Source organism: Perognathus longimembris, chromosome 1, assembly GCF_023159225.1.
Source record: "Perognathus longimembris pacificus isolate PPM17 chromosome 1, ASM2315922v1, whole genome shotgun sequence".
Taxonomy (NCBI): domain Eukaryota; kingdom Metazoa; phylum Chordata; class Mammalia; order Rodentia; family Heteromyidae; genus Perognathus; species Perognathus longimembris.
Window position 1 is genome coordinate 38886804 of NC_063161.1, and position 22883 is coordinate 38909686.

At 38.3% G+C, this 22883-nt stretch overlaps 1 protein-coding gene across 1 annotated transcript in view; it reads right to left on the reverse strand.

Moving 5' to 3' along the window:
* Positions 1-250: 250 nt before the first annotated feature.
* Hmga2 (high mobility group AT-hook 2) overlaps positions 251-22883 on the reverse strand; it is a 126655-nt gene continuing 104022 nt past the window's right edge. The window contains exons 4-5 of the mRNA XM_048360216.1: positions 12222-12254; positions 251-404 (exon numbers count right to left, since the gene is read on the reverse strand). Coding sequence (XP_048216173.1) covers positions 357-404; positions 12222-12254 — 81 coding nt within the window. The 3' untranslated portion in view covers positions 251-356. The remainder of the gene's footprint in view (positions 405-12221; positions 12255-22883) is intronic.

A 22883-nucleotide genomic window follows, 5' to 3' on the forward strand; every position in this document is an offset into this window, starting at 1 on the left:
ATCAGATCCACAAACTATTAGTAGGTTAAGAAAAAAAAAAAAAGAAAGAAGATAAAAAGAAAAGTCATTACAAGTTGCATTGTTAAACTGTGTCCCCTGTGTTTACAGCAGTTTTTCACTAAACCTGGGACTGTGAAAGGATTACAAAGAGAGTGATTAATATAGTCCTTTTCAAGGTTATGTGACTTCTCCCCGACCCCTTTCCCCCCCACCCTCCACCCCTCACCCACCCCACCCTGCCCCACCCGGAGGAAAGTGGAAAGACCATGAAAACAGACAGTAAGTGGTCACTGCAGTTTCTTCTCCCTTGGAAAGATCCAACTGCTGCTGAGGTAGAAATCCAATGTTGGCGCCCCCTAATCCTCCTCGGCGGACTCTTGTGAGGATGTCTCTTCTGTCTCCTCCTGAAATACACAGGGGGCACAACCGTTATGCTTTTGTTATAGGTGGCCACCATGAGGGGGCCCACAGTGAGAAGGCTCCTGCAAAGGTCCAGAGGTGATCCATTGTTATTACTTCAGAAGAAGGCACCCCTGATTGGCCAGCCCTCAGTTTTTCCCAGGGTTTCTTCCTCAGTAATTGAGGAATCAAGGTGTTGTTTTTTCCCAGGGCCCTCATTTGCTGCTGCTGACATGAGGCTTGACATAGTAGTGGCTGGTCAGCAAATTCAATTGTTTGCTCTTGGGAGACTGTCGGGCCATGAAAGCTTACTCACCAATTAGAGAACAAAAGAAATGGATTAATTTTTTCCGACAGCATGCCAGTCATCATTTTTTTTAATAAAAAAATCATTCAAGTACAAAATAGAAAATCCAAGGGGATCCCTTCTTAAAGCATAAAGATCCAGAATTAGATACAGGAGAGTTTACACTAGAGGTGCATTGAGGGACTGTTTGATCTGTTTTACAGATGAGAATAACCAAGGCTCATACAGGTTATGCACATAGTATGCCCAGTTCCAGGGCTAGGTTTGGACCAAGTTAGCCTAAGTGTGAGAATCCATGTGGGCTGATTAGATGCTAGACAGGCAAAGGGAGGCAATGGGGGAGACCACCAGAAAGAATCCTAAAAGTGGGCTGAGAATTTTTTTTCTAAAGCTGTTTCCTTGTGGTTGCATTTATTAAAGTACATTTTGAGACAATGACTGAAGTTTGGCATAACTTTTCCATCTCAAGACTAAATCCATCCACACCAGCCAAACATTTAATGGTGGACCCGCCAAGCAGAGAAAATCGAATCTATATGTTTTTGCAGGCTCTCTTCTCTTTATAAATCTAGCTCCTCCTTTGTTTTTCCTTTTTCTGATTCTTTATGGCTCTGGAATTTGTTGGGGTTTCTGCAAGCGGGCTTAAGCTGTAAAGTTCCCTTTGCCTTTTGCTTATTTAACAAATATGCAGTACCTTTCAGGACATGGGTGGTAAAGCGGAGACAATAAACATTTCTGATAAAAACCGAAAAAGCGTCGTTAGGGAGAGGATGATTTTTATCAAATCGCTGTGCACTGTCTCTGGAGACGGCATGTGAAAAAGATCTGGGAGAAGAGGTAAACATTTACTCCTGCTGCAAACTGAGCCCCTTTAAGAATGGCCAGCTTAAAACAGCTTATAACAGTCTTCATACTTTAATACATTTGATTTTCCACATGGCTTCATTTTGTCTGGGTGGCTAACTGACACAATTTATACCTCTCTTCCTTTCTCAGGTCACTACAGTACACCATTCAGTAAAGCATGCCTTAGAGCTTGTCTGCATTATATGACCAAACTTCCATTCATTAGTGTCTGAAACACTTCAGCTGTGAAGGGGCTCCTAAATGCTACCATGTGTGACTCTTTTGCGTAAAAGCAGCAAACGGGAGGAAAAAGGCCCCCACGAATGGGCACTCAATGTGCACACGCGTCTCTCTCTCTCTCTCTCTCTCTCACACACACACACACACACACACACACACAGCCTCTATTCCAGGCTTGAATCATAGCCCACTGCTTACTGTAAACCCTTTGCAAAAGGTTTCAAACACCTCCTTCTCCAGCCCGCCCCCCAAAAGACTGAGCGGGCTGTAAATCCTGGGAATAAACACACATACAAATGAATGGGTTACAGCTTCAAAAATATAACCAGGGCAGCATCAAGCCATGAGATTTCACACCAGTTTTGTTTAGTCTGCTTTGGATTTTGTGGGAAATGTGGAACGTATACAGCTACCTCATCTCTCTTCTCAGCCTGACTTTCCCTCCCCTCCCCCACTCCAACTATGGTCTTCACATATTTAAACAGCAGGTTTATACCTCTTGACAAGGCAACAGGCCATGACCCTGAGATTCTCGGTGGAGTCCTTGTCACAAAGGAGGATGTGCCGTGATCAAAGCCATGGACAGACGAAAAGGAGACAAGCCAAGGATCAGCTGCCCTGTGACCTTGTCTTTTCACTTAATATTTAAATTCCAGAAAGTCACTAAGCTGTTCGACAGATACACTCTCTGTCCATTCCCCAGAGACTCATTTCTCATTAATGACACAAGGTTACTGTTCTAAACCAATCCACAGCATAAAAGTCGGCAGGTAGGTTTTATCCCGTCTTTTCTCAGTTCACAAATTAAGAAAATTCAGTCAAGCCAGAAAACAAAACAATCTTTGAATCTAGTAGTGATTATTCCATCTCTAGCTGCTTGATTTTCTTCTTCTCTATGGAAACCAATGTACCGCAAAATCCAGAAGGAAACGGGAGTTGCAGGCCATGAACTTACAAAGACCTTGTACTGGATGGAATGCAATCGACTTCTCAAAACATTCCCATAAGCTTTGCTTGGTCTGAGCTCCTGAAACTCCTGATAGTTAAAACCCTTAGACACAACTCAGCCAACCATGAGGTTCCCTCCTATTGTTTCCTTTACTTAACAGTCCTTAACACAACATGGGTAGTTGTTTTATTTATGTACCTTTCCACTGACCTTGAAATGATCAACTAGTACTGGGAACATAACCAGGAGACCAGAGTGAGAAGTCTCACTCTATTAAACTTCTGGTGGCAATGTGGCTCTCACATGCTTGGCATGATGATGTTCAAATGTCTAGTTAGTGGAGAGCTCTCTCTTCTTGCCTGTAGCCCCACTGGCTACCCTCCAAAGCAAGGAAGGCATCACTGCCAAATGGACCACGCTGGTGAGGATGAGGACAGCAACTTCCTACCTCTATTAACCTCATTCCTCACCTCTCCAGGGACCTGGTCTTCTGCTACATGTGTGGCTGCAATGTCACAGTGTCATCCATTCAGGGAAGGAAAATCTTCCCTGTCAGGAACAAAAAGAATTAAAAAAAAATCCTCCTGAGTTTTCCTAGGTGCTTCTGTGGTGCCGTGAATGGACAGAAATGGGACACTGGTGATCTGATGCTGACTAATCCTGATGCCTCTAAAGGATCTTATTTCCACACCAGGATGCTTGGTAGGAAGGACCACCAGGCTTCATTCATTTCTCTTTAGTAGCTTAGAAGGCATGGCCACATGCTGCACGCTCTAGCTTGCCCCTTTGACTGTTTGAAAACACTGCTTGACATTGGTGACTTTCTGGCCAACAGACTCTGGGGACTGTGCTAAAGCCTTGAAGTAATAAGGAGATTGAAATGTGTGCCCATAATGATGTGTGTGTCGTTGGAGGCTAGGTGATGGGGTGGGAAAGCTGGACCACGGCTCTCTGGTTCAGAAAGGTTACCTGTTAGAATGGGGAACAGGAAAGTTTTGAGGAAAGGCCTTTTCAGAGTGGAAGTGCACAGTGACATTTTTATAAGCAGCAGCCACTAAAACCTCTAAACACTGAACTGCTCCCTGCCTTTCATGCAGCTACTTTACAAAAGCAACAGAGTGCTGAGCCATGCTGGGGGTGAAGTGTGTGTTTTTCTGGCAGAAAACAGATGGGAGGGGAATTGAGAATGGGCAAAGTTAGAGAACTATATTTTTTATTGTAACTAGAAGAAAATTGCACACTCCTTTTGCCTTCATGTTCCCTTTGTTTGGGGGGGAAAGGATTTAATAAATGTAAGTCATGGCTTTGGCTAGGCTTGACAAAAATGCAAGCCTAAAACTACAGTGTATGCACATTGCTATTCTTTCAAGTTGGTGTCACGTGAGGCATGTGGTACATGTCTCTGAGCATACTTCAGCTAAGTGATTCAAAAAGGAGAAAGAAGCCAGCCTGATGCTGAACCTTAGCTCCTCACACTTGACAGAATCTTAAAATGCCTTGTGTTTGATCATGGGTCTTACTACACAGGCTCCAATGAAGATGTGCCGTGGAGAAAAATTTCAGTACTAAAGGCTGAGAGCTGACATTCTGGGTTTAATTTTCAGAGGCAGACTAAACAGCGAGACTACCTTGGAAGAGGCCAGTAAATCCTGACTGGATCTGCAAAATTTGGAGAGTTGGGTCACTATGATGCCTTTCTTTGTGTATATAAAATCAAAGAAATCCATGGCAGCTTTTTTTTTTTTGCTCAAAGTTAATAAGCTATCACTTGAGCTAAACCCCTATTTCTGTCTCTTTGGTGGTTAATTGGAGATAAGAATCTCACAGCCTTTCCTGTCTGGATTGGCTTGGAGCCACAATCCTTAGATCTCAGCCTCCTGAGTCATTAGGACGACAGGCGTGAGCCAGCAGCACCTGGCTCTGCCATGTTTTTAAGTGTATAAATTTAAATTTTTTGCAGACCAGAAATAAAATCTCAATTTAAGGATTTTGCCAATAAATCTATAAATTCCTGGTAGTTAAGAAAGAGAAATTATAGTTCAATGATATTCTTTTTGTAATGTTAAATCTTCAACTCCTTAAGGTCTGCAAAGGATATACTTAATGTGTGTGTTTGTGTGTGTGTGTGTGTGTGTGTGTGCATGAATATATGTGTGTTTACAAATATCTGACATCAGTCTGAACAGTAATAAAAGATTCTTCTTAGCAGCAAAGACCAGGAACAAGTCTTTTTTTTTTTAAATCCTATTTCACTTCATTTTATTGAACAGAAATACATTTTAGAGCATCTAAAAGACAAACTTATGTTACTGAATAATGAATTAGACATGAATTAGAGTTAACAAATATGGACCATTGTTTCTTAAAAATTTTGGCCACAAGAGGACAAAATTATGCTAGAACGAGGGTGAGTAGGAGATAAGAATTGAACTGGGAAGGAATCGGAGCACTGCTGAGGCAGAAGAGAGAAAGAGACAAAAACTTCCTTTCATTTTGAGATGTAGGAGAAGAATGCCTTTACTTTTTTTTTTTTTTCACATGAAGTAGCAAGTGACATGAACATATCTGTCAAGCTCTGTTTGTAGCTAAGAGACACTGCTAGCCTTTTGAGCAGAGGCTCAGGGACAGAACTCAGGCCCTGAGTTCAAGCACCAGGCCTAGCAAAAAATAGATAGATAGATAGATACATAGGACAGGAACGAATCTCTCAAGTTGTGTTTGTAGCTAAGAGACCTACATGACAACAGAGCTATTTCTTCCCTATTTCTCTGTCAGATATTTTAATTTAAAATGAATTTGAGCTGTTTGACCTCATGGAAAGTGATTATTTCCTCTGCTTAGGGAAGCTTTATAGCAGATTTTTAAAAACATGTTAAATGGAACACATATAAACCATATAACCTGGCAAGTACAAGGGATTTGTTGGAAATGCCAGGAAGGAAATGATTTTTTTTTCAAAAGGAGGCTTGAGAGATTGAGATATTGACAGCATCTGTACTGGTCTCTGTGTGTATGTGTGTGGACTGGTTCTGGGACTTGAACTCAGGGCCTTGCATTCTTGCTTGGCTTTTCCCCTCAAGGCTGGTGCTCTACCACTTGAGCCACATCTCCACTACCAGCTTTTTTCTAGTTCAATGGAGGTAAGAGTCTCTAGGATTTGTCTTCCCAGGTTGGCTTTGAAACCTGATCCTTAGACCTCAGCCTCCTAGAAAGCTAGGATTACAGGTGTAAGCCACCGACACTTGCCTAAAGTGACTTAGATTCATGTAATGAACTTCTGCTTATCTCATTTGTGCTCTTAGTAGAGTTCCATCACTGAGAATATGGTATTCGTTCCCAGGATGGCTCCAGTACACTATGAATTTTTCTGTACTCAGATTAAGAAGTTTCTTTTTTTTAAATTTTGAAATAGGGGCTGGGAAAATGGCCTAGTGGCAGGAGTGCTTGCCTCGTATACCTGAAATCCTGGGTTCGATTCCTCAGCACCACATATATAGAAAATGACCAGAAGTGGCGCTGTGGCTCAAGTGGCAGAGTGCTAGCCTTGAGCAAAAAGAAGCCAGGGACAGTACTCAGGCCCTGAGTCCAAGGCCCAGGACTGGCTAAAAAAAAAAAAAAAAATTGAAATAGAAGCTACAGTTTTCAAATAGACAAATACTTTTATATGTAAATAAATTGCAAATTTCAGGAGTCATAATTTCCAAGGATCAATTTTTTCCACAGCAATTCTTACGGAAAGCACCTGGCATTTAAAAAAAGAACCATGATGTAGCAAAAAGATACTTGCACTAAGAAAGCATTGAGAAGGGGGCAATTTCCAAAACTGTTCAAGAATGTTCTTACTTTTACAAAAAGCAGTTTTCAAAAATGGTCGTCAAAGGGTATTTAACTGTTATGTTCCAGCCTTCCTTTCTGATCATTTAGGCCAGTAATAACTCCTTCCATTTTCTATGTGTATAAAGTTATGCTGAGCTGCCATATTTGTTGTCAAGCAACAAAAGATTCCTGAATTTTAATCAGAACTGCACTCCGTGACTTTTGAATATGATTGTAAGGCTGTCAGTGGTCAGTCACATTCAATCAACAAGCAATTATTTAGTGGACATTTGAGAGATCAGAAACCTATCCTGAATATAAAGGAAATGTCTTCAGACAAAGCAACAGTTTGGAATGGTGATGAAGGAGTTTCTTAGACCAGATTTGAAAACCTTTCATGATTTGATCCATAGTAATTTGGGTTAGTAAGTTTGGAGAGTAACAAGAACATTGGATATTTAATAAATAATTAGATTTTGCTCCAATTTACATGAAAATACAGAGGAAAAGCTTTCAGCAAGGAAGATAGGAAAAGCAGATGTGCATTGCTATTTCATGGCTACCTTCATCTACAGATGTCTATACAGCTTAAAACAGTCATATGGGCTGGGAATATGGCCTAGTGGCAAGAGTGCTTGCCTCCTATACATGAAGCCCTGGGTTCAATTCCTCAGCACCACATATATAGAAAACGGCCAGAAGTGGCGCTGTGGCTCAAGTGGCAGTGTTAGCCTTGAGCAAAAATAAGCCAGGGATAGTACTCAGGGCCTGAGTTCAAGGCCCAGGACTGGCCAAAAAAAAAAAAAAATACTTAAAAAAAAATCACTCTGGCAAATCTGTTCAGTCTAGAAACACTACGTTTTGCCTGTTGGAGCTTTATAAACTGCCTTAAACTGAGTGGGTGCTATTCTTTTACTCAATTTAGAAGTTATAGCATCTACAAGACAGTCCCTGCTATAGAACATCTGGCTTCGTCTTGACAATATCACAATTGTTAGTTAAGCTAATTACTTCATCTGTTGATGGGTCATAATCATTTTGATATGCTCCCTTTGCCTTCCAATCTCCCCATGCTGCAATGTCCTTGAGCTACTTTATAAAGGCTTGAACATTGGTTCCTATTTTGTTCTCTCTTCTTTTCCCCTTGACCTTTGCAATGCTCAAGGTCAGAGTTTACATAAAAAAGTATTTCCTATGCTACAAAACGGTGCCACTCAGAACGACCTGATAAATCCCGTATGTTTTTCCAGTTGGTACTCAACATTTACTAGCCCACAAAATGTTTTACCAGCTTGGAAGAGCATAAGTAGGAAAATAAATAAATCGGTACTCTTTATGACTGAGGTAGTGTAAATCACTGGGCTCCCCAAGTGAGCAGGCAAGGGACTGATTACAAGTCAGATTTACTATGAACTATTCATACTGCATTGGCCAAGGTACCATGTAAGAGATGGGTGTGAGGGTATGAATTTTTAATCCTATCTCTCCATCCTCCTTTCCTCTTTGTGTATCTAGACTGAAAGCTCCCAGTAAAAATGCATTCTTTGAGAAGAAGATAATGGCTGCAGTTCATCAAACTTGCTTGTCCCAAAGTGAAATCTCTCATTTTGCTCCCAACAATGTTTAGGTTGTCTAAAATATAAACATCTTTAAAACTGCTCTTGAAGTCTCTGTAAAAACATTCAATTTTTTTTCTTTCTTTTTTTAAAGGGAGAAAAATCCCATGATAAGTGAATCTTACAAAGTTTTCTTCTTCCTGGTACACATCATACAGAGATGTGGCTTTCAGGTACAAAGTCTATTTTGAAACCTTAAGCTTTGTTTGCAGCCTTTTAGGCAGTGAGAAATTTTCAATTTTCTCCTCAGGAAGTTGAAAAGAACAGGTTTAGGCCATCATAATCATTTACAGCTACTAGCTTACCAGGGCAGTGCAACAATGAGGAAAGTAGATTGAAACGGTGGAAAGTGGTTAGAATTTTAAAAGCCAGTTTTTCCTTTGCAAGGGGATAAGGTGATTAAAAATGTTTTGAGTTATATGTAAGAGATCACTGTAGTCTCATTTAAAGCCTTAAAATGGTAACATTAAGGAACAATCTGATAAGCTAACAAAACCTTTTAAGAAGTATGAGATTCAGATTTATTTGTTATCAAAATGAAAACTTGAAGGGTTAGAGGTATGGCTCAGGTGGCAAAGCCATTAGCCTTTGAGCCAAAAGCATTGGACCCCGAGTTCAAGTTTCAGTCTTGGAACAATAAAAACTTGAGAAACAATGCCTTTCCTATTAATATTAACAACCTGATAAGTTTGTGGTGTTTCTTTTGCTTAAAAAAGAAATATCATTATTTCCTTTTAAACTTGAGAGACCAGATGGCTGAATGGGTTTAAATTGTTGAAGAACTAGCTATTTTCTACTTAGTCCTAATAATTTCCAACTAGCTGACTTTTCTTTATGGCTTGTTGTGCTACTTTCAAGGAAATACAGTAGACATCTCTAGCAAACTTCTTCACAAGCTTCAGGATTTAAAAAAAAGTGTCCAGGTGCTGGTGAATCACACCTATAATCGTAGTGACTCAGAAAGCTGAGATCTGACTATTGTGGTTCTAAGCCAGCTTGAGTAGGAAAGTCTGTACGATTGCTAGCTCTCCAATTAATCACTAAAACCAGCCAGAAAGTGGAACTGTGAATCAAGTGGTAGAATGCTTGCCTTGAGCAAAAAAAGCTAAGGAACAGTTCTCTAAGGGTCCTGAGTTCAAGTCCCAGTACTGGCAAGGAAGGAAGGAAGGGAGGGAGGGAAGGAGAGAGGGAGGAAAGATATTGCTAACTTATGGCATTAAACTTCAAAGGGATAGTTAACAATATTGTGGGACACACTTGAGGTTTGCAAGTGATGGCACTTGGTAAATTTATCCACACAAACTCCTCCCTTAATCTGCTATAAATGTATAGAAGTGGCATCCTTTAAGTTCTAGAGCGATCTTTAGAATGTGATGGAATATTTTACTAAAGTCTCTGCAATTTCATGTTCATCTGACATACATGCAAGGAAGGTTGTTCTGACTGCTTTAGTCTTAGTGACAAGATTTAGCAATTACTATTCAATTTCTCTTAGTGAAAAGAAGTTCTTATTTTAAGAACATGTAATGAATGTACCTTAGGTCAAAACGGTAGCAGGTTTGAATTTATAAAAGCTCTAAAATTCTGAGACTATCAATCTCAGGAGGTAAAAAAAAAAATTAGTAGCCCCAAAATAAGTCAGAACATAATTCTTTTGGAATATAATTATGGTATTTACACAATTACAAATATATCATAAAGTTCTTAGAGGTTTTAGGATTAGGGAAGAGATAATTGTTAGTATTCCATTTTCCTAGATGAGGAAACTGGGCAAACAGATCAATCAGCCCAGTGAGGAGCCTGGAGCTAAATCTCTAAATCTCCTTACACACAGCTGAACCATTTTCTTTACATGCAACATATTTACTTATGCTAAAGTTTTTACCACCTCAGAAGGAAAATCTGAATATAATCTCTCAGAGTGCTTTTGATGTAGAAAGGGAATGAGCCTGAGTTAACCCAGATTGCCAAGTGGAAAAGACATCTGTGAGGGTAGGCTGAAAGAAACAGATGGAAAAGGAAGAGATTTCTTTTGAATGCAGTGTAAAATTTACGTTATCCCCCACAAATTTACATATAGTCCCTGTGTTTATATAATTCATCGCTGTGTCTTGAGATCATTTAAATTAGGTAGTCCAATGAGCTTACGGTCTTTTATTTTCTTTCTTCCTTCTAATTCTACATCTGAGCTTTCCTCTCCTGTAAAGGGAAAATTTGGAGCAGGCTATATAAAACATCCAGCTTGGTCAGTGAGAATCGATTTAACTCACTTGACACTTCTTTCTAACACTGTTGATTTTCTTGGGAAAATCTTCGTGCTATCACTTGTGTATGTCTTGATGTATTAAAGACTAATTTACATCAGTTACAGATATGCTAATGATCTCTACCTGAGATGCACCTGTCCCTGCCTCTTTATTTTTGTATGTGTAGTTCATCTCATCTATAATAGATTTTCATTATGTCAATGAAAACAATAATTATTCTCAGGAATTTATACCCATAGCAACTTATGACATTCTGTTCCTTCATCTGTATCTGGAATGTTTTTCATATGCAGTGACATTGTGTACTCCACAGATGTTCAAATATATAGTCTCATGTTTTCTTCATTCTGAATGTTTATCACTGGCTGTTGATTAATTCTATATACAAAGATCACAGAAAATGCTGCAGCTTAGGCTTCCCACCCAAATTGCTGGGAGTGGTGGGTGGGGCTGATCATATGCAGGTAAATGTTTAACAACTTCTCTGCAATTTCCATAGCATAAATATTCTCACCAGAGATGACTCCAAGTTGCCTTGATGTTGAACTTGAATTCAGAAGGGATGATCACAACTGCCCACAAGTGTACAGGAATTATTACATATAACAATATATACACACACATATGTGTGCATGTATGGTGTGTAATCATTAAGTGATTCTAATATGCAGCCAGGGTTAAGAACCTCTAAATTAGAGGCTACACATTTTTCTGATGCATGGTTTTTTCCTCTTTGTTGTTTGTTTAACATATTTCCCCTATATCAGAAGTAGATATTGAATCAATGCCATTAACAAACCACAGAAGGTTATTAATCTAGCTCACAGACTACAATCCAGACTGCCCAGATAGACTTTTCCTGGCAATACAACATTGTCCTTGGAGAATAAAATACAAGGTACATTTTTTAAAGGTGTCTAAGGAAAATAAAACTTCCTATGTCTATTTTTAATTACATGAAAAGACCTACACGAGACTTGATAACTCACTCTACTGCTTAAAAATGACTTCAGTAGGTCCTGCTTAGATGTCTTGAGTAACTATTTAAATTCATAAAAGAAGAGGCCAATTCTGAAGGACACCCTTAAGATCTTAATAGTTTACCTTCTTGATAATCACAATTGACTTATTCTTCAATTTTGTTTTCTTCAGGATATATTTCCTCAACAAATAGGAACTTCGTACTTCTACATACAGATCATAGTTAGGATCCAGGCACTCCAGAACATATTGAACGAAGAAAGTAAAGCTAGTTTCTAAGTTGCCAAAGACTTCAGAGACTTTTTAAAGCAAGACCTAAGAGTTCACTAAATGTAAAAATTAATTTAATGCCCTACTTTCTCAGATTTTTAGAGGCATTTTATGATCATCAAATATTACAGAGTAATTCAATGGACAGTTTTCAATCACAAATCAACAACTAATCTGTAATTACTAAATCTGTATCAAGTCTGAGGAATATAGACAGCCTAGGGGAAAGGAAAAAGTTTGATGCTTAAGAACACTTAATGGAATCAAATGTTCATTTAAGGCATTTAAATAAAGTAAGTTCTATTCTCACAGTATTTATATTTGCTTTTATACTGAAGATCTTGATTTGGGAGGGTTAGAATGACACTCTGAGACTGACACTCTCAGACTGACTTTGAAGGAAAGAACAAATTTTTAAGACTATTTCCCTATTTCCAAGCCAACACAGTGAAAATGTGAAACATCTTAATTAACTGTTGAACTTTTTATGTTAATTGGGGAGGAGGAATCATAATGGCCATCTTTTTTACCTGAGCAGGCTTCTTCTGAACAACTTGTTGTGGCTATGGAAGGAAGAGACAAAAAGAAACATTATATTTTAAGAGAAAATACATAATGAAAAAAATTAACTACACAAATTAAACAAATAAGTATACAATTTAAAGTTCAATGGTTCATGCATGGATGTTTAGTTGTTAAGGGAAAAACATAGCCATACGATGTCTAAGGCTAGTATTCATCCACTACATTAAAATAAACTTACTATCTGAACAACTTTGTTTTGAAGCGGCATATTATAAAACCTGAAGAGAAAAAGGATCTAATTCCAATATCTCCTTTTTTTTTTTTATAGAATTCTTTTTTTTTTTTTTTTTTTTTTTTTGCCAGTCCTGGGCCTTGGACTCAGGGCCTGAGCACTGTCCCTGGCTTCTTCCCGCTCAAGGCTAGCACTCTGCCACTTGAGCCACAGCGCCGCTTCTGGCCGTTTTCTGTATATGTGGTGCTGGGGAATCGAACCTAGGGCCTCGTGTATCCGAGGCAGGCACTCTTGCCACTAGGCTATATCCCCAGCCCCTTTTATAGAATTCTTGACTGAGATCAGATTTATATACCCACATACTTCATTTAAAGTATATAATTTAAAGGGTTGCTTTTTTAGTAGATTCAGAGTGCTATGCAACCATCACCACAATCTAATTTTAGTACATTCCCCCTAAAAGAAACCCTGTACTGATTAGTGACCACTTCTGTTCCCATTGCCATTGTCATTGCCAACTGACCACCAACATAATGTCTGTGTGAATTTGCCTATCTCCAATGTTCACATAGGAGGAACCAAGAGTATCACTCGTATTGTAGCATCAGTAGTTCATTCTTTTTTCTGCCACAGAGTACTTCCTTGGAGGTATCACAGGTTAGTTGATGGCCATTTGGGTAATTTTGCCTTTTGCATATTATGAGCTATCCCAGTATATATTTCAAAAATGTTTTAGTGTGGACATGTTTTCATTGCCTGTGGGCAACAAGTTGGATGTGGAATTGCTGGGTTATACAGAAATTCAGGTTTGTTATTTTTTTCCCCATGTTTGAGTAGCTGCCAATTGTTTTCCAAAGCAGGTGCATAGTTTCATAGCTCCACTTGTAGCACAGGAGAATTTTACCAAAGCATACAGGCCGGCACTCTACCACTTGAGCCATTCCTCCAGCCATTTTTTAAAGTTGTTTTCAAGATAAAGTCTCAGGAACTTTTCTGCCTGGGATGGCCTTGAATTGAGATTCACCTACTCTCAGCCTCCTGAAAATGTAAGATTACAGGCATGAGCCACTGGAAACTTCCCTGTCTGTCTTTTCTATTTAGAGGACTTGAATTGGGGGTAAAGTTAAATGCCCAGATTCTATTTTCCCTCACAACTAATTATGTCAAGCACTTTAAATGTACATCTTAGCTGTTTGTATATATTTTTATGAAAAAAATTTATTCATATGCTTTTCTTATTTTTACATGACTGAGTCCTAAAAGTTCTTTTATGCTCTGGATACAAATTGCTTATTGTACATATAATTTGCAAATCTTTTCTCCCTTTCTGTGAGTTCACCTTCTTTCTCGATTGTATGAAGAATACTCTGTTGTAGCTACCTCTATCTGTATAGAACTGTACCTGTAAACCAAAGCCAAAAACCAAAAAAACCCTCTTACTTTGAGTGAAACATTCAAGAGAAATATTTTCTACAGCCAAAATTAATTCTCCAATAGAGAATTAAAAATACTTGTTTTCCTCTAGTATTGCAAAATAAGCTTCAGCTTTTTGATAGATTATGCACTACAAGTCTTCCTTACACCATTATCTAGCACCAAGATTTGCCAACAGGATTGAGCCATCATGATGTGGAATGTCATGTTTTCATGGAAGAAAGGAAATCTCTCAGTGATTCTTCCAATAACAGAAGTCAGAGTAAATATGTAATACCATGAGCATCTATTCATTTTCCTTCATTAGAATTTCTGGGGTGCTGTGATATTTTACCACTGGCATATGAAATCTATTAAACATGTCATATAAAAGTTCAGTGAGGTTTTTCCTCATGTCATATAAAAAATCATTTTTCCTTTTTCTTTAAAAAAAAGATGAGCAAAATAAAAATAAAAGGAGAGGAAAAATAATACTTTTGCTTGCTGAAAAAAAGCAAGCTCTTCCCTCTGACTTGAAATGATTGTAGAAATGATATCATCATCAAAGCCCAGGATCTGAGATGATGTTTTCTCCAGGTGGAATCAACCCAGGGGTGACTGAGACTTCTTGCCTCTTAGGACTCTAAAGTGTGAGCTGAGAGAGTATTCATTTCAAAGGGGTCGTTTGTAACAACAGACTGCTTTTCTTCCTCCTCTTTTTTCCTGCCCATTACACCTGTACACATGTTTACTCTCAAATTGTTTCAAATCCACACACATTCTTGCAGGCTGACTGTTTCCTCTTGCTCAGGACCCCCCACCTTTTTTTTCTTTTTTGGCCCAGGATCCCTCAGTCACATGACTCCTGCACAGTACAGCTCAATGAAACCCTCTGCAAGGGCTGCCAGCTCACCCAATTTTCCATGAATTAGGTCCTGACACTTCAATGGGAGGAAAGACAATGTCTGAAACTCTGCCAGCCCTGGCTCCCGGCCTAGTCCGTGTCACAGAACTTCTACTAGCTATGCTTAGACACAGCACTTCATGCTTCTCAGGCCACCAAACAAACAGACTCTTGAATACTTTCATTGCCGGTTGTGGTTAGGGCTGCCAGGATGTGTTCTCAGCCTCTGGCATCCAAGAGCTTCAGACTGACGAGAAAGTTTTGTTGTTATTTTGTTTTGTTTTTATTTTTTATGAATGGCTTCAGTCAAAAAATGCAGACTGAAGCACAATACTACCACCATTCATAAAAAGGGAAAGGAAACAAACTACTGCTGGAATGCTTTTTGGACACCAAACAAACTGTATGTCTCTTATCTCACTTTGAGCATCTCCTAGCTCAGTGTTGACATCTAGAAACCAACTCCTTGGGAATCTTGGCAGTGAAAACATAGTGGGCCACTGCTTCTGAATAAGAACTGAATAACATCAAGTATGCATTTAATCTTTTCTGTGCTTAACTGAGTGTTTCCATGAACTTTAATAGATGGGTGATATTTTACACATGCATTTCCTACAAAGAGGCAAAAATCTTTTATATTTAACATCTGCCCCTTTGTGACTGGGAGAGCCTAGGCTTTGTTGTTTTCATTTTCTCACAGGGAAACTAAGGCAGAGAGGGAATTTAGATAATCTTCTAAGATCATTTTCTAAAACTAAAAAAACTTGAGTTTATTAATTACCCTTTGGATAATCTTTGGGGGAAACCTGTTCTCTTAGTTTAAAAAAGAAAAGAAAGAAGGAAGGAAAGAAAGAAAGAGAAAGAGAGAGGAAAGGAAAGAAAAAAGAAAGAAAGATAGAAGGTAAGGAAGAGAAGTCAAATCTACAGCCAATCCAAAAGAAACTGTAGCTCTACTCTTTGGCTTTGATTCCATGTCCAGATTCATCTTCCTCTGTTGTTCCTCTGCTGGATTTCTTTTTTTTTTGGCCAGTCCTGGGGCTTGGACTCAGGGCCTGAGCCCTGTCCCTGGCTTCTTTTTGCTCAAGGCTAGCACTCTGCCACTTGAGCCACAGTGCCACTTCTGGCCATTTTCTATATATGTGGTGCTGGGGAATCGAACCCAGGGCCTCATGTATATGAGGCAGGCACTCTTGCCACTAGGCCATATCCCCAGCCCCTGGATTTCTTTATATATATTTTTTTTCTGAAATTATTTTTTATTCTAAAGGTGATATTCAGAGAGGTTTCAGTTACCTAGGTCAGGAAATGAGTACATTTCTTTTTGAACAATGCCACCTCTTCCCTTGCTTTCTCCCTCTCAATCCCCCTGCCCCATTTCTTAGGACTCTGCCAGCTACCAGAAGCTGGTGGGTTCTAAGCAGGACCCAATGCTGAACCAGCTGGGTTACTCATGAGAAGTGACTTCCACCAATGAGAGGTCTGTAAGGTTCAGTTGTCCCAGTTGTCCTTTAGTATCAGTAGAGGTGGGTCTCAGGATGGTCCATTTCTTATCCATCTGTCTGTCTCTGTCTATCATCTATCTATCCACAGGACTGGGGCTTGAATTCAGGGTCTTGCACATCTATCTATCATATTGGGGATTGAACTCAGGGCCTTGACTATTTTTTTCCCCCCTCAGGTCTGGCACTCTACCACTGAACCACTCCTGGCTTTTTTGGTGATTGATTTGAGATAAGAGTTCCATGGACTTTTCAGCTTGTGATCCTAAAATCTCAACATCCTGCATAGCTAGGATTTCAGGCATGCATGAGTCACGGGTGCCTGGCAAAAGGCTAGGTTTTAAAGCTGATTCTTAAGACAGCTAAACTCTCTTTCTCATAGACATTGAAGGAAAATCCTTTATCACAGAGAACTTAAACATTAGTGATTCATTTTAGTACTAATCTGAACAGTAAATGAAAACAGGTTTGATTAGGCTTGAACTTAATTTAAGTTTTTGTCTTAAATGAAATACCACATATAATAAAGTAAGGATGATTGTCATGTAAAGGATCTCAAATTAATCAAAGAAAGAAAGTAGCCTTTCAACCCCCTGCTCCCTTTTCTTTGGTCATGGGTGTTGAACTGGGGGCATAGGCACTATCCCTGAGTTCTTTCCACTCAAGGTTAGTGCTCTACAACTTTGAGTCACAGTGCCACTTCTGGTTTTCTGGTGGTTAATTGGAGAGAAGACGCTCAATGACTTTCCTGCCAGGGCTAGCTTTAAACCACAGTCCTCAGACCCCAGTCTCCCGAGTAGCTAGGATTACAGGTGTAAGTCAGCTACCAGCACCCAGCCAGTGGGTAGGCAAATCTTTGGGTTTTACAAGAGCAGCAAAAAATCAATTTAGTTAAATTTCCCTCCACCCCCACAGCCAGTAATAGATGCTAAGAAGGCTCCTAAAACATAACTCTAATTAGTTCACAGTTCACTAAATACCCCCAATGTTGTTTTTTTTTAAGTTGTAAGTTAAATATGCTGTAGTATTAAAAATCTTGCTCTATGAACTTCATGCATACTTGTAATTCGAGCTACGTGAGAGGCCATTGATATGATGTGAGTCTTGGGCAAAAATAGAAAACCTTAGCTGAAAAATAACCAAAACAACAATAACAACAACAAAAAAAGGCTGAGGTGTGACATAAGTGGTAGAGTGCTTTCCTAGTATGCGACAGTCCGGAGTTCAAAGACTCTGTATTGCCAAAAGATAATTAAGATAAAATAAAAATAGCTGGTAAAAAGATCTATACAAGTGCAACCTGCTTGACTGGTAAATGTTTGAGGACAAAATTTCAGTAATAAATACATCTATTCCTGAAGTACTTCAATTACTTCCAGAATGGATTGGTTTTTTACAGTTAAAAAAAAGTATAACAAATTGGAAAAGTAGAAGCTCAGACTCTAGATAAGGCTTTGTCAATCCTACATAAACACTCTATTTAGTACAGCCAACCAACCAAAGCCAATGGCAACTATAGTCATGTGGCACACAGGACAGAAATCCCTTTTCACTTTCAGTATAAACATGATATTATTCACCCTTTGTTCTAAGTTGTCTAAAGCTTCAAAATTCTTTCCTGCCTTTCATGAAATCACAGGACCAATAGACTTGATCATAGCCCTCTGGATTCACTGTTAAAACTTCAATACCTTCTCCAAGTTCTTTTTGAACTCCCCCATTTCACTGAAACTGTATCCTGCAATAAGTAATCCATTATAATTACCGGTTCCTCTCTAGGGAAGCTCTAAAATAATCAATCACTGTAGCTTCTAGTACAAATTTGTATCAATGGTCAATGCTTAGTTATTGACACCAATAGGCCAGGATATATCAACTCCCAATACAGGGGAGGCAAGGATTGGATATTCTATAATACCAAGGGGTCAAAAGATGTGCTTTACCTAAATATTGTATTTTTGGGAATCAGAGATAGAAGCTTGAGGAAATTGTTTCAGCTGAAACAGCTTGAACAGTTAGTTCAAGAAAGTGAGGATGACTGCTATCACCATGCACTGATCTTCTTAGGAAGGTGGTTTCCAGGGAAACTAGTAGTTCCTGGTAATGAATATGACCTTTGCTCCTAGTGATAAGAGGCCTTTGCAAGAAGGCTGAAATCATCTATGGTAAGTAGCTGATGTCAATTTTCTTGAAAAAAAAAATAAAGGCTTGGGTTGAGTCCTAACTTACATTCCTAACGCCATCTATGTGTATTTAGAGATGACTACAAAGTGTGTACACCATATGTGTACACTGTGTAGCCACAGATGGTTACAATTTGACAACAATATCTGACCCTTATAGTGCAAAGGAGATTTTGTAGTTTTCAAGTACAAAGTCTCCTAAGAAGTGATAAATCTATTGGGGAATTTTGGCAAAAAAAAAAAAAAAAATCTCTGGAATTTCTATTTGGTAATGGCAGGGAGAGAGATGTTCTTTGCTTTTCTACTCTATTTGGCTTCCCTTTTAGACTTTAATGTAAATGACAAAAGTAAACATCCGTTCAAAAGTATTGGTTAAACTCTTATAGCCCTCTGTACTGCTGCTGGCAATCTGTTCAAGGATCAAGAACTATAGTATTAATCTGGATGTGTATTAAGAAATCATGGTGGGTCTCTTGGGAGCAGGTCTGAGGGCTGATGTTTGCCTTGTAGATACTTAAGGATGGAAGGGAAAGATCAACAAGAACCCTTTCAGTGTCTTCTTTAGTTTTTAAATCCATCCTTCTTTAATCTTGACCTGATGAAGTTATTTATTGGCTCATCAAGTACTAATTGATATGGGATGAATTATGCATTCAGGAATGGGTATACAATATAAGCAAGAACTATGCCAAGGAAACTCAAGCCAAAACGGGGAGACAGATGAGGAAATAAATATTAGCGGGAAATAGTCAATGTTAGATGAGCCTTTTTTTTTTTTTTCTAATATATGTTCTTAAGGGTAGAGAGAGTCAGGCTCTCAAATACAAAGAACAATTGTAGGGGAAAAAAAGAAAGTGATGAATAGCTTTAACCGTCCGTGGGTCAAAAATATTTGGAAAAGATTCAGCCATGCTGTCAGAGTCCTCTAATCCATCACTCAGGAAAATGAGGTAGGAGGAGCCTTCAGATTCTGTCTCAAGATAGATGGGATAATGGAAATGAAATTAGGAGCTCTCTAAGATAAGTGATAGTATTTGTCTTATGTCTTATGAGCAAATATTTGAAAATAGTTTCACAAAATGATTTGACAAATCTGATATTTCTTTGCCACTATAGCATTTATACATGGAAACTAACTTTACAAAGTTGAGTCATGATTTTAGGCATTTCCTTTCCTAAACGGAAGAAATTTATTGGTAGTCACTTATGTTGTCAAGGACTATGAAAGGATAGTTAATGGGTTGAGATCTCTATAATACTTAATGAAGTCATATCTCTCCTGCAACCCTAATTTAATACTATTTCCTTGGCACTAATATAGGGCTGACTTTAGTAGTTGTTTTCCTTGAAGGAAGCTTAATATCCAGTCTGAGAAATGTTAACTATTCCTGAACATTTGCTAATATGCTTAAACTTTTTCAGCTGTTGTGAATGTGTGATTTCTTCCATGTTTTCGTACTTGCGAAGTGGCATTAGCACCCTATGCTGTCCTAAGGGTACCTTCTGCTTGGGTCTTCCCTTCTAGGTTTTCTCTGTACTACTGTTTTTTTTTCCTATAAATTATATCTATTTTTTTATGGTCATATACTTCATCTGGCTGACTTCTCCAATGGATTCAGTTTCAAACCCAAGTGGAACTTCAGACAACTCTTGGAACTGCTTACCTCATTTTAACTATAAAACTGTTGATTCTTCAATTGGTATTCTGTCATCTTAACAAGGGAATGTCTTTATTATTATTTAGAACATTCCAGAAATGTCTGTCTGAACTTTGCTTCATGATCACATTCACCAAACCAAACATTTTTTAATAACAATTCAGGATGGGATGATGCCGTGACAAATCTTTTTACATTTGCATTGATTGTGTAATAATGATAATAATAGTAATAAATGTGTAGTTTAGGAAGTGATTTAATGTGCATTATCTGATTTAATCCTCACAACAGCCACTTGGAAGAAGTATTGCCATTCAACTTTATCCATAATGAACTCACATCCTAAAGATAGCAGAGGACTTTCAAAAGATTACAAGGCCAGCATATTCTGAAGCCAGATCTCCAGCACAGGTTGCCTGGTTCCTACCTTTCCCTTTTCTCTGTATACTACACTGCCCCCCAAAAGAAAATTTGGATAAATACTCAATTTATTCAGTGCTTCCTTTTAAAATGAAAAATCAGTGCTTACACAATCTTCTTTTATCTGTGAAAAGCATCTGTATTCTAAAAGATAAAACAAATCCCAGTTTTCTAAATCTATTTCATTTTAAAGAAAACTGACCAAATCAAAAGAAAAGTTATATTAATGTGATAGTTTTAGAGATCTTAGACCAAAAGAATATTTCTAATATTTTAAAGGACAAATTGGCATTAGAAAACCCTTTTCATGATATTAGCTTTAATCTGGAAAAAGTGGGGAATTTTTGTCAGAAAGTTTAAGATATCTTAGAAATATAAATAGCACCTCATTTCTTACTAGATATCAATACAAAGCACAAATCATACTGTTACTTAACTGTCCATAGATCAATCTATTTGCCTACCCATCTATATACCTTTTCTTAATTGCCTTCTTTTAAAAAATATAAAACATCAGATAAGGCAATGAGAATGATGCACTATATTATACTTACTTTCTGTAGTAAATGTGAATACATTTTATTTGCTTTTCTCCTTTTTGTTTGTTATTTGCTCTAATAAATGATAGATATAAAGCTATAGCCATATAGCTTTATATATACTTATATAGCTATATGTACATACCATGATATCTACAACATGAGAAATTGAAAGACATAGTTTTTATATATGTGAGGTTTATTATTTCATATATTATTGGCTGAGATCAAAATATGCTTGCCTCTCAAACAGATGTCCTGTAGGTGTAATTCCATTCAGGGTCACTTGTAACATCAGGCAACTTCCCTTCTCATCCCTATAGCTTTCTACTAATAAAAATGTGTGTATTCCTTGCCTTTCTTTTTTTTTTTTTTCTGATATGGTCTTTGCACTCACTGGCTAGTGCCTTCTGTTTGTGTTTATTTCTTTGGAATGTAATGACCTATGATAATTGTTTTTGACTCAGTATGTATTTTACCAAATGCTATACAGAAGGACTCATTTAAAATACTCATTTAAATCCTACCCATATATATGTATGTATATATGTACACACATATACATTTGTATATAATATTTTTATACATTTGCATTAAGGCACAATTACTAACCAAAGCTCCTGATAGTGATCACTCCATACCCCATCTCAGAGAAGCTATATTTACAATCCAGCATAGGTCATGCCACCAATGGAAAACTTCAAGGAGCTTCTTCCCAGAGACACTGCCCATCCACATGACCTAGCCCCTAACACACTTTCTATATTCTGTAAGAAAAAAAAATAAGGAAAAAAATTACAACTATTTTCTAAACTGTCTCACTGTTTGGAAGAACCTATTCTCTCATAGCTTCTTTTCCATAACTGGTTAAATCATACCTTTCACAGATCTACAAAATGGTGCTTCTTATGAATGAGTTCAAATCTCTGATTTGGGGAAGAGCTTATCCACTTGCTTTAAAAATGAGCAAGTACGGGCTGGGGATATAGCCTAGTGGCAAGAGTGCCTGCCTCGGATACACGAGGCCCTAGGTTCGATTCCCCAGCACCACATATACAGAAAACGGCCAGAAGCGGCGCTGTGGCTCAAGTGGCAGAGTGCTAGCCTTGAGCGGGAAGAAGCCAGGGACAGTGCTCAGGCCCTGAGTTCAAGGCCCAGGACTGGCCAAAAAAAAAAAAAATGAGCAAGTACTCTGATAAAATGAGTCACAGGGGTAAAATGCTTTCAAAACTATAGTTCTTCCCTCCAACATGGCAGTAGTTGACACCACTGAGCTACTTTTCTTGTGATCAAAAGTATGGAGAAGAAAACAGATGTGCTTTTAAAACATGGCAAGACACATTCCTATTGTTTGAATCTGATATATCCCCCCAAATTCCTGTGTTGAAGTCTTGGTTCTCAACCTGTGGCTCTGTTGGGAGATGGTGGCACCTTTAGGAAGAGGGGCTTAATAGGAGGAAGTAAGGTCATTGGAGGTGTGTCCTTGAAGAGGATATAGGGATTTCAGTCCCTTCCTTTTTTTTCTCCGTTCCCTGGCTACCATGAGGTGAATAAGGCCTCTTTTGCTTTGCACTTCTGCCATGATGAGTTCTGCCCCCAGAGGACCAAAGCAACAAAGCCGAACTAACCATGGGCTGAAACCTCAGAAATGGGGAGCCAGAATGAATCTTTCCTTGTTTAAACTTTATTCTCCCAGGTATTCACAATGGTGAAAAGCTAACTTGTATATCAAGTACAATTTTTTAAGACTCTTTTTTTAAATACAATTTTTAATCTCTCTACATTTCCTATAAATCAGTGTATGTGAAGAATTATAGTG